The following is a 14,774-nucleotide window of genomic DNA, read 5'->3' on the forward strand; positions in this document are numbered from 1 at the left end:
AGGGTTGAGGAGAGCTGAAAGAGTATAGGCCCTGTTGTACTCTGATTGCTGAGTCGGATTTTGTGCGTTGAGAAAATATACAGTGTGCGGTGTGATGATTGATAGAGTGGATTATACTGCTCGCTAGCACGGGTAGAATACATCGGTGACAGTGCCTGATACTTTCAAAGAGAATGCTAATGGCAATGCTTAATTTTTCTCCAGAATAACAATTATCGTTAAGGCGTTTTACTGTTGTTTGTCAATTAACGCGCACCTATACATTTTCACGCATTAGGGCGTTAGGTAGAGACCACAAAGTATGATTTAAAATGAGACGAAACAGGCAGAAAAGGCTACATCTATGTTGCCCTCCTTTCGTCTAGCATCGCAGTGGCTCATAAATTCTACGACGCCGTCTAGCGCAAGAGTAATAAAGCCATTTCATAGTCAACATTGGCACAAGTAAAATGAGGATTGCACGCTAACAAAAACAAAATCGTTTATGCATTATCTGGATATTTATGAAAATCGGTGCCGAAGTTTTGCATATCAGGAAAGCCTCCTAAACATCCTATTTTAGTTGGAGCTTACCAGCTATATTGCTTCAAAGCATAGACTAAGCTACCGCTCTAATTCGGACACAACACATGTAAACAAATCCTCCAGAAGCGCCGAATTTACGGATCGAGGAGGAACGGTCGGATTCGTGAAATAAACCAGAAGCTCTATTCAACGCTCACTGTGACTCTCCCTAACATAATTCTTTTCTTATTCTTATTACAAAAACAAAAGATCACAGGTTGTAGAGCTCCCACCTTACGGAAACAATTATGCGAGTCTAACGTGCGCTAAAATGCTTTACATTGTAAAGTATTGTAGAAAGGGCAAGTATTGTGCACGAAGCTGTCATAATATTTGCGTGCCAGCTGACTCCCACACTGACGTTCATGTAATCTTCTCTTAAGATCCTCATTTATAATCGGCGCCCAGTGAGCATGTGTTTTATTTATCATTGCTTAAAAAATTCAAGAGGTGCAATAAATCTTCTTACGTGCAGTAATGCGAAAGCACACCGGAACGCCTTGTGTCTTGCCTTGGCTTTGGTTGACTTGTCACAGAGATTCTGGATTGCGTTGTTGGCTAATACTAATACTAATGGTGTAACTAATTATGCATTGTAATGAAGGTGTTATAGCCATTTAGTTATGACTGAATCCGGTATTGGCTTGTCGTGTGGATTCTGGGTCGTATTTTGGCCATGACTTATATCAGGTCTATTACTAAGGTGGCTAGACATTATACAACCTCATTAAGGCATTAAAGCTAAGTAATCATGAATATATTTTCGATATTCTGACTTTTTGACATGTTATGTATACGATAATGCATTGTCTTTGGATCTGTCTTTTGCTCACGCATTCCGCGGATGGTCACTTATTGCGCATGCCACTGATGAGCCAAGAAATTCTTTTGCATTAGTATGTACTCAAGGATGGCTCCTTGAAGAAAGCAACTGCCTAAGATGTGGGGCGTTTGGAGAGAGATGTGCAATCGATCTTATCTATAGTTGTGGCAGGACTAATGTGGGGATCGAATTTTCGTATCGGTATGAATTCATGTTTCGAACCCTAATAAAGGTTAAATATACGTTCTCGTTAGCTCTATCTCTACACCAAACTACTAAGATTTAAAAAAGCTTCCAGTTTATTATTAACAATAGCGATGTTCTCTAATATCTTTCTCTCAATATTTTTGTTTCTCATGCGGCTACAGTGTGACAGAACCCAAGATAAAAGAAGCAGGCAGTATTCAAAGGGGGCTCTTCGACCAATTGCTTCGACCTATCCTGAGGATACCACGTTTATTCCAAGTACGTCTTACTGAACCTCTTTTCGTCTGTCACACCCTTCTTTCGCACCTTGGAGAGTACAGCAGAACTGTCCAAGAAATGATGCCAGCCTGTCAACGCGAATGGAGCTTTGGTATCTTTGGGCATAAGCAGTTTTATTCTAGACCTACGTTTATTACAATAATAAGTTGACGTTCTTCACGGTTCTCATTTTCTTACCTGGAGTGTCAAACTCTGCCATTACGCGAATGCCTCTTGCCGAAGCTTCACTGATGACCCGCTGGACGTCTTCTGGTTGGTAGACGTGGGTCTCCGGGTCATAGGCGCCCTGCAAAGTGAGTGGTTGCTTATCAGCAGGAATACTAAGTTTGGCCCGGATGGAGCGCAAATATGAGGCCTGAAACATCTATCAGCAGGCGGCAACTTTCAAATATCAAAGCACGAAAACCTGCAGGAACATTATAGGGACGGATGAACGCCATTTTGTCTTGCTATATCAATTGCGAGTTTGCAAAGTCGCGCCCTCTACATTTTCACCATGTACAACGCTTTCATGCGCCCAGCGCAAGGCTTTTATATAACCTACGAAATATTGACAACGGTCGACATTTGGGGTTAGCTATACGAAAACATTCGATTAGATAACCATGTAATTTCATCTAACATAGTGTTTTTTTTTTCAAGCAAGTTGATAGCTTGGGGTATTATAGGTCAACATGAGCCAGATTATAATTACTCTGGTTGAGACCTTCTTTGAATGCAATAACTGCAATCTAAAGGTCGGGTTTTCTTTCACAGGCAACCGCTTGCGTAGTTTGGCGGTCAAGAGGCAAACTTGTTGCATTCGCTCCACAACAGTAAAGACAAATATAGACAGCTGTGACCCCGCTTTGCATTTTGAAGCAAGACATTTCCCTCGTGAAAGTCGATACGTATTCCATCATTAAGGATCAATACGACAATATTTTAGACATCCTTATTCCCAGCCGTCTAAATGTTATCGTGTCGAACAGCCCTTGATTATTCAGAAAGACGGTCATTCAATGTATTTGTTTGCCACGTGAGCTGTAGAAGATCATGAGGAACGGCAGTTATCTACCGTAATAAATTTACAACGCACTTGACTATAGGTATGAGCTATAGGTAAGAGAGATTATAGGCAAAGATTAATATTAACAGTTGCGAAAGATCCCATAGAGCCCATGTATCAAAATATGGTGGTTATTAATAATGACTATTCTGGTGTTTGATGACAAAAGCATGTCCCGCAGTCATTAAAGTAAACGCGCCAGAGTCGAAAGCATTTCAGATGGTTGATAAATGCCCCACCATCGGTAAATAAAATAAGTTGAAAACATGTAGCGGCAAACATCATTGGAGTAAAAGCCGTTTAGGTAATAAACGGAACAGAGAAAGAAAAAAATATTTTCAAAAGGCAATGATGGCAATAGCAGATATCTTTTATTTGCCACTTCTAGATGGCATCACAATTATAAGCACCCACAAAATGCGTACTAAAAATAGTCACATTCTGAAGCGGAGTTTCCTAACTACTGTTTGGGCTCTTTTTCAAATAGAATGGAAATGAGGCAGCTGATGCCACCACCCACGCGCTCTCTCACCGGGCATCCCCCTCCGACCCCGACAATTAGAAACTCGGATTCACTCCAGCTTACTTTTTCAAAGATATTGTTTCACACTATCAATCTGGCCATGGCCTTTATCCCCGCCGGTGTAACTATCTATCAAAGGCGGAGAAGCAGCGTCTGCTCTGCCTTTATGCTGGTACTTTGCTGTGCCTGGCATCTCTCAAACATTTGACCCTTCTTTCTCGTGTAGCTCCTGACCTGTGCGGAGAAGTCTTCGGACATATACCACATAGAGCTGAGCAGCCCATCCAACCCTGATAACCCCCCCCCCCCCCCCGCTACCCTAGCGGGCTACTCGGACCTGCAAGTATGGCCCAGACAGCGGCCGGTGCCACTGCTATTCTGTACTAGGAACCACCTAGGGCTTGTTAGGACCAGCCTTTTGAGGGTCGGTCCAATCATATCTCCGTATGCATACTCTTTTCTAACTATTAAGTCTTTCACCACCACCACCAACTGGTATGGTCAAAGCATCTCCCTCTAGGTATCCCAATATTTTTATGCCAGTATTACGCTATGTTTGTGAGACTCTTTCTATCGAAGAGCAAGTGTTGAGACCAGCGACTGCTGACCTGAAAGATGATTCCATAATACGTTGTGAATGCAATAGCACAAACTTCCGTTGTCTGCTCGGCCTGCTCCTCCTCCTCCGCCAATACAGTTTGCAGCGTACACTAAGTCTGTGCAGCTTTCGATGCTCTACCCTCAGGGGCGTGCTTACGTCATGTCAAGAAGGCATAGCTGTCCTTCGTGCTAAATAGAGCGCCGTGCCACTTTTTCTTTATTTTCATAAAATGACGCAGCCGTGAAGCGTGTAAATAATTTATATCAAGCCATTCTATAGGTTTAAATTATATAAGCCAATGTGACCTAAATAAAACGTTAATAAAGTAAACCATATTTTTCGAACCTTAAAATGTGAAGCAATTAAACAAAATGGCATTACAGCCTATCGCAAGAAATACCTGTGTCTGTCGCGTCTGTGAGAAAACGTAACCAATTAATAATGTGCTGTGAGGATTTATGAATAACTTCTGTAATTCTTAACAGTTCTTTTTCTTTCGCACACACATTAATTCTGTTCTGTTTTGTCTGCAGCTAATTCCACAAAAAAACAGCACAGCAAAAGTTTATCCTCCGCATTGTCAATAAAAGGACGGCTAACAACGCTTTTTTTTTTTCGCTGAAACATTACTGTGGCATCGACGAACGCGAAAAAGATTGGTCAACATTTTTCGCATTTATTTACCCACCCCACTTTTTTACCTTGAACTCCCTTCATGCCTTAAGGCAATAAAAAACGTTATCAAAGAGAGAGAGAGAAAAGGATGTTAGTTAACAAGAGCACATTAAGGTTTGTTAAGTACGTGCCCACCTTGTCAAAATCTTGAGCCGGGATCGGTTCTTGACTCATATGTGCGCGCATCAAAAGCATCCACTCAAGCTGTAACATTTTAGTGTGAGGGCGCTAACTTTGATGTTCAGATCATTGCGAAATCTTGTAACGCAGTATGTGTGAGAGCCATAGCTACAGCAGCGCAACGGAACAATAGAAAAAATAATACCGTGAAAAGGAGCGAATTCTAACCCAGGAATATAATTCGAGAACAGAGCCTCGCAGCAATGGCCGTAGATGTAACCTCGCGTGTTTAACTGCACCTCTTTCACGCTGTGAATTGCATGCTTTCTTCGCACACTTTTAAACACAAAGCCGAAATATACGCAGACCCTATGGCCAACCTCTCTTTATAAAGTCGTACAAGCCCACTTTCGAGTATAAGGATACTAGAAGGTATGGACTTGCATGAGATTAAGGTCTGACATCGGTCAAACCATAATCGTCGCTGACGTGGTGGAAATTGCGAATTCGCGCGTGTGTCCGAAAGTTAGTCATAGGCCCACTACGGTTGGCGAAAACAGGAGGCGGTAAAATATACGAACTCACCTTCTTACTGATGTTGGGAAATGTCTTGCTTACGTAGGGGAAGGACTGGTCATCCACAAGGTGCCAGTGAAGAACGTTGAGCTTGTTGTATGCCATGGCATCCTGCACAAAGCGCATTGTTAACTTAGCTCTTTATTCCTCCCACACTAATTCAGTGACGCGCCTAATAAGATCAATAGAACAGTTCTGATCGGGCGCCATATTTAATGCGACACGTAATCAACGGGCACGCCATTTCTACTGAGGCATCTGCGCAACGCTTATCCTCGATTCCGGCTTTCTACTCAAACCACCGCCGGGAAAACAGCGCCATTTCGATGCAGGAGGAGCGTAGGCGCCAGACTAGTGTGCGATTTTAGTGCATGCTAAGCAACCAATGGATTAAATATCGGAGGCCTTCACTTCGGCATCCCTCGTAACCGTTCTAGTTTTGGAGAGTTCATACCGCGCATACCATACGATTCCTAAGTCACAGTACAGTGGCAGTATGCCTGTTATCTGAAGAAACGAGCCAGAACACGTTACGTATGCCTTATTTAATTTTAACAATATCCTGTACAGATGCTTAAATTCCGTGTTTTTATTCTTGGTTGGTGGCGTTAATTCAATTTTTCAATTATATGCTGTAAGTTTTCATTTAAGTCCTGACTGCACTGTTCTTTGTTCTACTTGAAAACGCCTCAGAAAGTGTAGCGTCGTTAAACTATCAAGTGTTATGAAAACAGTGTTTTTTTTTTTTGTTCAGATATAAACGGTAGAATATTCTGTCAGTGCAGTTTCTCTAGTCGCATACTTTGTTATCCCATGTGTAGAGCAGAACTGCTTTAAAATCCCCACCCGAGTCCACTTACCAAGGTTTCGATGATGGCATGAAGCGGAAGAAAGTGCCTTGACGTGTCGATAAGGAGGCCACGGTGGGAGAATCGCGGCTTATCGTAGATCACCGTCTCATTCACGACGAACTGTGCATAGAAACAGTCATCATTTGCGGTTACATCAACGGCGCACCTCGTCTAGAGATGTACATTCTTTAAACCCTTTCTTTTCATTCTATTAGCGCGTTTCATGTAATCACAATCTCAAAGCTGGAAACTAGCTTGATTGATTACGGTATCTATTTTACGGCACCAGTTTTGTATACGTTACCTCATCTAAGATTTGAGACCTTTCTTGAGCGATTCCTTTAGAATATATGGTTTAGTCTGCTGAGAACATTTTTTCCGAGGCACTATCGTTACTGACGTGGAAATGGCAACACGCGTATGGAATGATCGATATACAGGTTTTATACTCTTCCAAGGAAACAGGTTTTTAAGAATGCGAGACTGCATAATGTAAACAATATTCTTTAAACATATCAACTGTGGAGAGGAATGAACAGCTTCACAAGCATCGAATTTTCACTGCTATCTCTCATTCGTTCTGTCCTTAAAATGAGGGCATGTCTTATAAAGAGTCTCAAGGCTTACAATAAGCAGTCATGCCTTGTGTCTTTGCCTAAATTCATATTGAAGTAATACATTGAAAAATCCTACTCCTTGTGAATTTATAAATGACTATGTCATTCTATTAGTTACATTTGTGCGCGGCAAGTGACTAACATTTTTTGAATGTTGGATGCTTGTAATGCCGTCTTATGGCATGCTATGTATAATTGCTAAATTGTTTTGCGTGTCCTCTATTGATTTTCCTCATATGCCACATTTTCGAGCATCATTAAGTTACAACCGTTAAGTCAAGAACGACAAGTGCAATAGGACACCATGATATTATTTTGGACAATTGCTGTGCTACTAACACGATCTCATATCAGCGCATCACGGACGAATGTATATGGGAAGGTGTGGCCCCGTTCATCCTTATTTCAGACTTATAGCATGTCAGCAGTTCGAGGAATTCGCAAGCAGTCTTGGCAAGACACCCATACCCGCTTCGATCAAACTCAGAGCGCGTCCGGGTAGTCTCGCTGAGGCTTTCTGCCCCGAATGCACGACGTTGTGTTCCCGGTACAGAAGTTTCCGCAACAGGGCTGGACAAAGCATATGATGAATTTATTTTCGAGGTTAACGCATGAATGTTGCATACCGTTAATCGGAATCCCAATGTGAATAGTTGATTCGTAGAAATCTACTATTGAAATACTGCCCTCACCAATCAGTAGAATCTCTGCTTCGTGAGGAATAGTAAACGGAAGAAACATCTTAAGTTGAAATCGGGTGCCTACCTCACCACTGTCCAGCGTGTAGATAAGCTGGCTGAAGGTCTCCAGCGCCCTGAGTGCTCCCCAGACAGTCTCAGCAGAGAGAAAGGAGTCAGACTGCGCTCTCACCACGAGCTTGTCTGAAACAAAAAATTAGCTGTGGTTTAGCTTGTGGTTAAACTTGGAGCTACGCGAGAGCAATCTGCATGGTCATGCTTAGGTTCGGCTTGAAAGTGAAGGCATAACATTTGCACATAGTAGTTTGCTCTATGCTTTCAGCAGCTTTATTTATCCCATAGGGGGCACTTTTTGCACTAAAGTACGATGAGGTGAAAGCCTCTATCGCGCGGTGGTCCGAAGCCCTCCACTACGGCACCTCGTTCTCTCTGTTTTCACTCCTACCTTCGTGATGACGCGATATCGTAAACTACCAGCCAACATATAAAGTCCCGGTTTAACCGAGCTGTATGGGCGTGCCTGTGTGACCTAGGGATAACGTGAAGCAAGGGTTTCGGCAGGCTGATTGTGATATAACCTACACACATGAAAGGAGAGGCACGAGTTGGCAGCCCCTGCCAAACGAAATGTCAGAAGGCCCTACGTCGAGTTAGTGCAAGATCATGTCAACTGCCAGCTACCGCCTCCCACGACTACTACTACTACTACCTAGTGGAAAAAGACTACAGAACAATGTCAAAAATACGACAAAATACTCTGTAGTTCTGTAGTAAACGTCAGATTTTTCTATAGTTCCATAATACTTTTTTGTAGTTCTGTAGTTTTTCTGTGGTATATTTCTGTTGTCTGGAGTTCTGTAGCACTTTTCTGTTGTAACTACAGAAATTCGCTGTTACTACTGAACGTTCTGTTGTCACAACAGGTTTCCCGTCAAAACCGCACAGAAATTCTGTCGTAATAACAGGAACTTCTGTGTAGTTTTTTACCACTGGGTACTACTACTACTACTACTACTACTACTGCTACTACTACTACTTCTTATTCTTCTCAGCGGCTCAGGGTCACTACTTCTCAGCGGCTCAGGGTGAGTTTAACTACGGCCAAGCTGCAATGACGACGAAAGTGCGATCACGGCGAAGAGGCTAAGTGGCTACCGTAGTGTAGAAAAACAGATAATTTACTCCACCTGTGAGTCCTGTGCTGGGTAGGAAGAATATTAATTCAGCGGACTATCACGCGTTGCTTTGACAATGCCTCCTCAATTAAACAACCTCTCATATATCGGTAGGTACAGTTAAAAAGTGCGACACGAAAATCTACTTTTGCCTCGAAATAACTGCCAAAATTAAGGTTGCCACCACAATCAAGGCGCTGTAGGAACTGGTACAAATCTAACCCTTACCACAGCGCAAGTTAATAAGGCTCCTGGTAGCGGTGACACAAGGTTGATACTAAATGCTAGGCGGTCAATGGCACTCATTTTTCACCGGTAATATAAATATCTGGGCGAATGGAAATACTCAACACGCATGTTTGAGTTCAAAAAAAAGTAAGTGAACATAAATGCATAAATGAAGCGCGTCTATTAGAACCACTCTCAATCCCGCAGCCGCATGTATTCTTTGTATTCTTTACACTGAATACAAAATTTTCACTGCGAGTATCAACCCTAGAGCAATTGCAGTACCACACATAGTGTACGGCATGGAATAGCAGAGACGATCAAATTGTCACTACGGTTACGGCAACATAAGGCTTAATTCACTGGCGCATGGAGCTTGCTGTTGCTTTCCAGTTTCACATATGATCTTCAGCTATGCCGCCTGCTATTCAAGTAATTCAAGGTCAGTTAATGTTATTCAAGCAGTTGGGGCAAAGGAATAACTAAATTTTCAAAAGCGGTATACTAAAGCATCGTGAAACCGATCCCTGTTTCCCCACTGCTGAAGCTCCTCACAGCACTTTGTTTGTTCCCTATTACCGAATTAGCAAAGTTATTTAGCACAATTTTTATTGTTCTCTTCAAACTAAGTTGGTTTATTTAGGTGGCAAATCGTAATTGGGGAAAAGTCCATCCAATGCTTCCTACTACCACAGTCCCTAATTCTAGCATTTAAAAAAATCCCACGAGATATAAAACATCTACGTAGTAGTGCTCTTGCGTTACCGTCTTGTGGTGCTGCGAAGCGCGCTTTCAGGGAACGAACTTAGAGCCCTCACCGTCTCCATGTGTGCGGTGGAGAACGCTATCGCGGGGTAGTGGAAATGCATCCGCACGTACAATACTTACCAGCTCCTCGACCGCCAATTCAGGCGGAGCTTTTACAGAACTATCTTGCAGACAAAGCAAGATCAGAAAGGTAAACAGTGAAGTAGCATAGTTCAAAATTGCCTCTGTTTTCTTTATCATTTTTATCTGTATCATATTGCGGAGTGCACTGAACCAGGCAGCGGCTGCTCAATTGGGCACTGTGAACGCGTGAGTCCCCTTTGCTTAAAGTACTGTTTGGAAGGCAGCAAACTGGAAGCACAGGAGCGTGTGGCGTAGTCACTATATCACTCAGCGGAAAAATGGGCGTTGTGCCACCCGGCGTTCAGCCGCCCCCGTTACAAATTCCTGATTGGGTGACAGGTTATCGACGTCGCGGGAATTTGACACACTGTGCAACATTGGTGAGCCTGTTATATTTAGTGGCACGTGCAGAGACTTATTATTCTACTTTACTTTATGGTTGCCTTTCCATATTTCATGTACAACATTGGCGTCAAACGTTCCGTCATGCATGGAACGAATATAATGAAAACATCGTATGAAACGCAAAAATAAAAACTGCATGTTCCAAGTTGATATGGAAATCAGATTAACTCAAATAAAACTGAGACAATGTTTGGTTTTACGCCTGATTCAAACCAACAACCTTGATTTCTGCGACAGAGACGATATCGACTGGGCCCCACAAGGGCGTGCTTATACGAGCTCGAGAACAAGCGGTGGTTTGCATATACAGCATTGGTCAAAGGTCCTGAAAGAAAAGTATTTTCGTCGCAGGCGCAAAAATAAACCTGTCACGACACCATTAAAGCCTTAAGGGCTGTGAAATGATTTGAGGCGGGTTCTTTGAGGATTTGAGGGGGAGCTCTATTACGCACGTTTTTACAGTAAACTTGCTTATGCTGCTTTAGAGTGGGGCACAACGACAAATAATAATTACAGGAAACTGGTCCTCTTACAGACCAAAGTTCTCCGGACGTTCTCAAATTTTCATGGCCATAATGTGAGCTTGCGAACAGCTCCACTTTTCAGTAAGTACGACATACTAAGAGCAGACCAAGTATATTACTTGAAATTGCTGCATTCCTTACAAGACAACAGGATAGCGGAAAAAATAAAGCACTCCACTATTGAGCTCCTATTTTCACCGCTCACAATTTGCTAAACGGCAGATTTTTTTTGTTAGCCGTATCTGAATTCGAGACGCATGCTTGCGCCCAGCCAGCCGGCCAGTGGTAGCCAGCGAGCACTCACAGCTCTCGTCCATGTCTGGTCGCGGCGTTTCGGCACACTCTCCGGTGACCGTCACTGTGAGATCTTCCAGTGGTGCAGCCAGCCGCCGCCAGGAAGCGCGCTGACCTTGGCCACCTCCTGGGGCCTTGCAGTCAGCAAACAGTATGTGATTACGGTAGCGCTCGATCGCCCTCTGGACCACATCGCAGGAGCCGTCGTATCGAAAGGAGAACTCATTCGGGTCCACCGAGAGGAGTTTACTTCCCGTAGTCTGGTTCAGGGGCAGAGGCCACACCCCGCCACGCGTTGGCACCACCTGTCAGGTGCGAGAACAATGTATAAATACCTTCAAACCCGCAAACTTAGCGCCTGCATTTGACCCAATTTCAACGTACTTTGTTTACTACATATGAGGAGAAACTATTATCAGGTCTTAGTACTACTGGCACCATTTTACAATTCATATTTGAACGATTCCAATAGCCCTTACCATGACAAGGGCTCAAATGCCTTACACTATCCTAATCTATATCATTTTTGTTGCAGTAATTTCATGCTATCGTTTTCAATAATGCAGTTTTTTTTTTGCACGAGCGTTATGCCCAGCTTTTTTTTACCAGTGTCCCTAAGCTACACAGCTGTGATGTTAAAAGCTTAGGGAATAAACTATAGATTTTTTCTGAGCAGTACACGCGTTCAGGTATGTACGTGTCACGTCTTTGTTGGTGAGTATATTCATGTACCCGTAAGGACCAGCATCCCTCTTGACGCCTCAAACATATGGGTTTCCTTCTTTGTGTATTCTGTGCTTAGTGACACCGACTTTATTAAGTATCGATTATCCACTCCTGTTCTTTCTTCAAACTCTTAAGCTTTACACGAGATGAGAAAACATAACATTCGGTCAGGTGATGCATTGGCAAAGTACCTCGTTTATTGCTCCGGCGCATCGTTTTCCGGAATGTAGTAATACGGAAAGTTGAGCTAGCTGGTACATGATTGCAAATTACGAGCACTGAGACAGAGAACAACGAGAGAGTAATGACAAGGACAGGCGCTATTATCAACTGAAAGTTTATTCGAAGAACACAGATTAAATACTCGCAGAAGACAACCAAAGGCACATGCGCTTCACAGATTTTTCCTAGGTATCCAGATATAAAATCTCACAATCTTGGATGCTTACAGATGGTGAGCTCACGTTGTTCTCCGTCGCAGCGCTCGTAATTTGCTTTCCGGAACGTATTTGTGCAACGCACAAGGCCAGTGGTCCCCGTACACTTGATGCCCATATGTGGCAGTGTCTGCTTTTTGATTCTGCGCTTCCGTTTGGACACGAAGCCTCTCTTAGACAGACGAAAGTTCGTCTGGTCAGGCATGGCAGTCGGGTAAAAAGAATTGCACTCACTGACCAATTCAACATGAAAAAAGGCGATTTGGAACCCGCGCGGGTTTCTTGATTCTTTGGGTTCCTTGGGACACCCTTGGGACAGACACCCTGGGACAGGTTCTATGGGTTCCGATTGTGACCAAGAAACCCGTACGGGTTCTGAAACGCATTTTTTTATGTTGACTTGGTCAGTGACTGTTATTATTTTTACCCTACAATCAGTTCTCTTGAGATGGACGCACCGACTTGCTAACGCACTAAGACGAGCAAGATAAGAGATAGAATGAAAGGCGAGCACGGAGAATTGCATATACTGTCAAAACGATTGATTACGCTGAATCTTGTTGAATTGTATTGAGCAAAGAATTTTTTTTTCATATGTAACCTTATAACCGTAAAGCCATGACTGCAGAAGCCTTACCAAAAGTTGCCAGTCATGGCGGTTCGCCTATAATCCAGGCTGGGAGAATCATAATTCATTCCCAGGATTCTAAATCGAAAATTTTAAGCCGCCATTGTGGATTGAAAAGGTTCAATTTAGTGAGTATGAAATAGGACGGTTCCCAATTAATGGATGCTTGAAAAGAGAACGGGGGTAGCTATTAAGAAAGAAGCCCATCAAACAGGTAATAATTCGAGCATAATATGGGGGAAATAAGCCTGCTGAACCGAATGGCGGCAAGCTGACAGCTTTTAAAAAGAAACTTGGCATTGTATTACCAATACGGTTAAGATTGTCAGTGGAGCCATAAAGTTCTGCGCTGACCTAAACCTTACTCGAAATGGCAACTGAAATAATCAGGACGAGAGGGAGAATGGCATAGTGCAGAGCAACTACATGTTCTGTCGGCAATTAAGAACGTAGTAGGAACCCTTAGAAATAGGGGAAGATTGTTGGGAGGATCCGGCCCCTTTATACCAGCTGAAAGACGATGGACAAATCGTGCTATAAAAACATGCCTCTTCCCTTCCCCCTATCTCAATCTTAGAACATCGCTTGCATATATAGTAATATTTAAGAAAGAAGTCGTTAACGACTTGAAACATTGCAGATCGATAAGTTTGTCATCCGTTGCTACACAAGAATTTACTGAAGCAATCGTTAATTGTTTCAGAAAACTAGGCGTGGTTAAGTAACGACAACTGAACAATGGATCATTCTATACTTTTACCTATATGATAGCACGTTACATACGATATAACCAAACACTTATATATAGTAATTACAGATTATGAAAAAAAGTAATTCGAATACATCCTAGTTCTGCAATGCAAGCATTGCGGAACGGGGGTGTAGATGAGTCATATGAGTCTGTCCTGGATGGCATCTATAGCTTGTTGTACATACTCCTTAATGTAATGATATCACCAAAATCACCATAAGGAGGGAGACAAAGAAACAAGATTTTTCAACACTATTGACCGTTTGCTTACAGGAAGTATTCGAAAACTTGGCTTGAGAACAGATAAATATACGAATACGTGGAGAATCTCTCATTATTCTACGATTTCGTTGTGACGTTGCCTTGGTAAGCAATTCAAGGGATAGACAGCAAATGATGAATGGTGGCCTTGACAGGCAGTATCGAGCGCTTAAAACTGCTAGTGAGTGCAGATCGCGGAGCATGAGTGCGAAGTGATTAGAAGAACACGGTTATGATGGAGCGCATATGGCAAGTCATAAATGGCAGTTCACTAATATCCCTTAAGAAGAAACAGTATTACCGCATCTTACTGGTGTTTACCTATGGAGCAAAATTGCGAACGCTAACGAAGGGTTTCACTAAATTTGCTTAACGCAGAGAGCTGCGTAAAGAAAATCATAAACGTGACGCTAAGAGGCACGAGACCTGTAGAGTGTGTCAAGGACAAATTGTGAGTCCCTGAACACTGAAATTCAGAATAAATGGTCATGAGCAGGTCATGTACTGCAAGGGCAAAATAACCAGTGGGTTCTAATGATAGCGGACTTAATCCCAAGAAAAGGCAAGACCACCAGCAGGCGGAAGTAAATTATATTGTTGTAGACTCTTATGCGGGGTTCTTCTAGTTTGTTTTAGGCAAGACCACCAGCAGACGGAAGTAAATTATTTTGTTGTAGACTCGTATGCGAGGTTCTTCTAGTTTGTTTTGCTCTGTTAGTTGTCGCGCTAGTGTGAGAATTAATTGTTTGAGTAACACTGCTACACCCTCCATCCTTTTCATTAGCTTCGACTTTTTTCTGCATCGACATGTCCATTATGTGTTGTTTCTCCTGCTTAGTCCAGTTTGTGGCCTCCAATACGAGTAGATAAAA

At 42.8% G+C, this 14,774-nt stretch overlaps 1 protein-coding gene across 1 annotated transcript in view; it reads right to left on the reverse strand.

Moving 5' to 3' along the window:
• Positions 1-14,774, reverse strand: part of LOC146188455 (beta-hexosaminidase subunit alpha-like) — a 54,078-nt gene that overhangs the window by 18,405 nt on the left and 20,899 nt on the right. The window contains exons 3-7 of the mRNA XM_084603780.1: positions 11,110-11,404; positions 7,650-7,765; positions 6,277-6,387; positions 5,426-5,527; positions 2,051-2,159 (exon numbers count right to left, since the gene is read on the reverse strand). Coding sequence (XP_084459906.1) covers positions 2,051-2,159; positions 5,426-5,527; positions 6,277-6,387; positions 7,650-7,765; positions 11,110-11,404 — 733 coding nt within the window. The remainder of the gene's footprint in view (positions 1-2,050; positions 2,160-5,425; positions 5,528-6,276; positions 6,388-7,649; positions 7,766-11,109; positions 11,405-14,774) is intronic.

Source organism: Amblyomma maculatum, chromosome 5, assembly GCF_055883805.1.
Source record: "Amblyomma maculatum isolate TAMU_Amacu chromosome 5, ASM5588380v1, whole genome shotgun sequence".
Lineage (NCBI taxonomy): Eukaryota > Metazoa > Arthropoda > Arachnida > Ixodida > Ixodidae > Amblyomma > Amblyomma maculatum.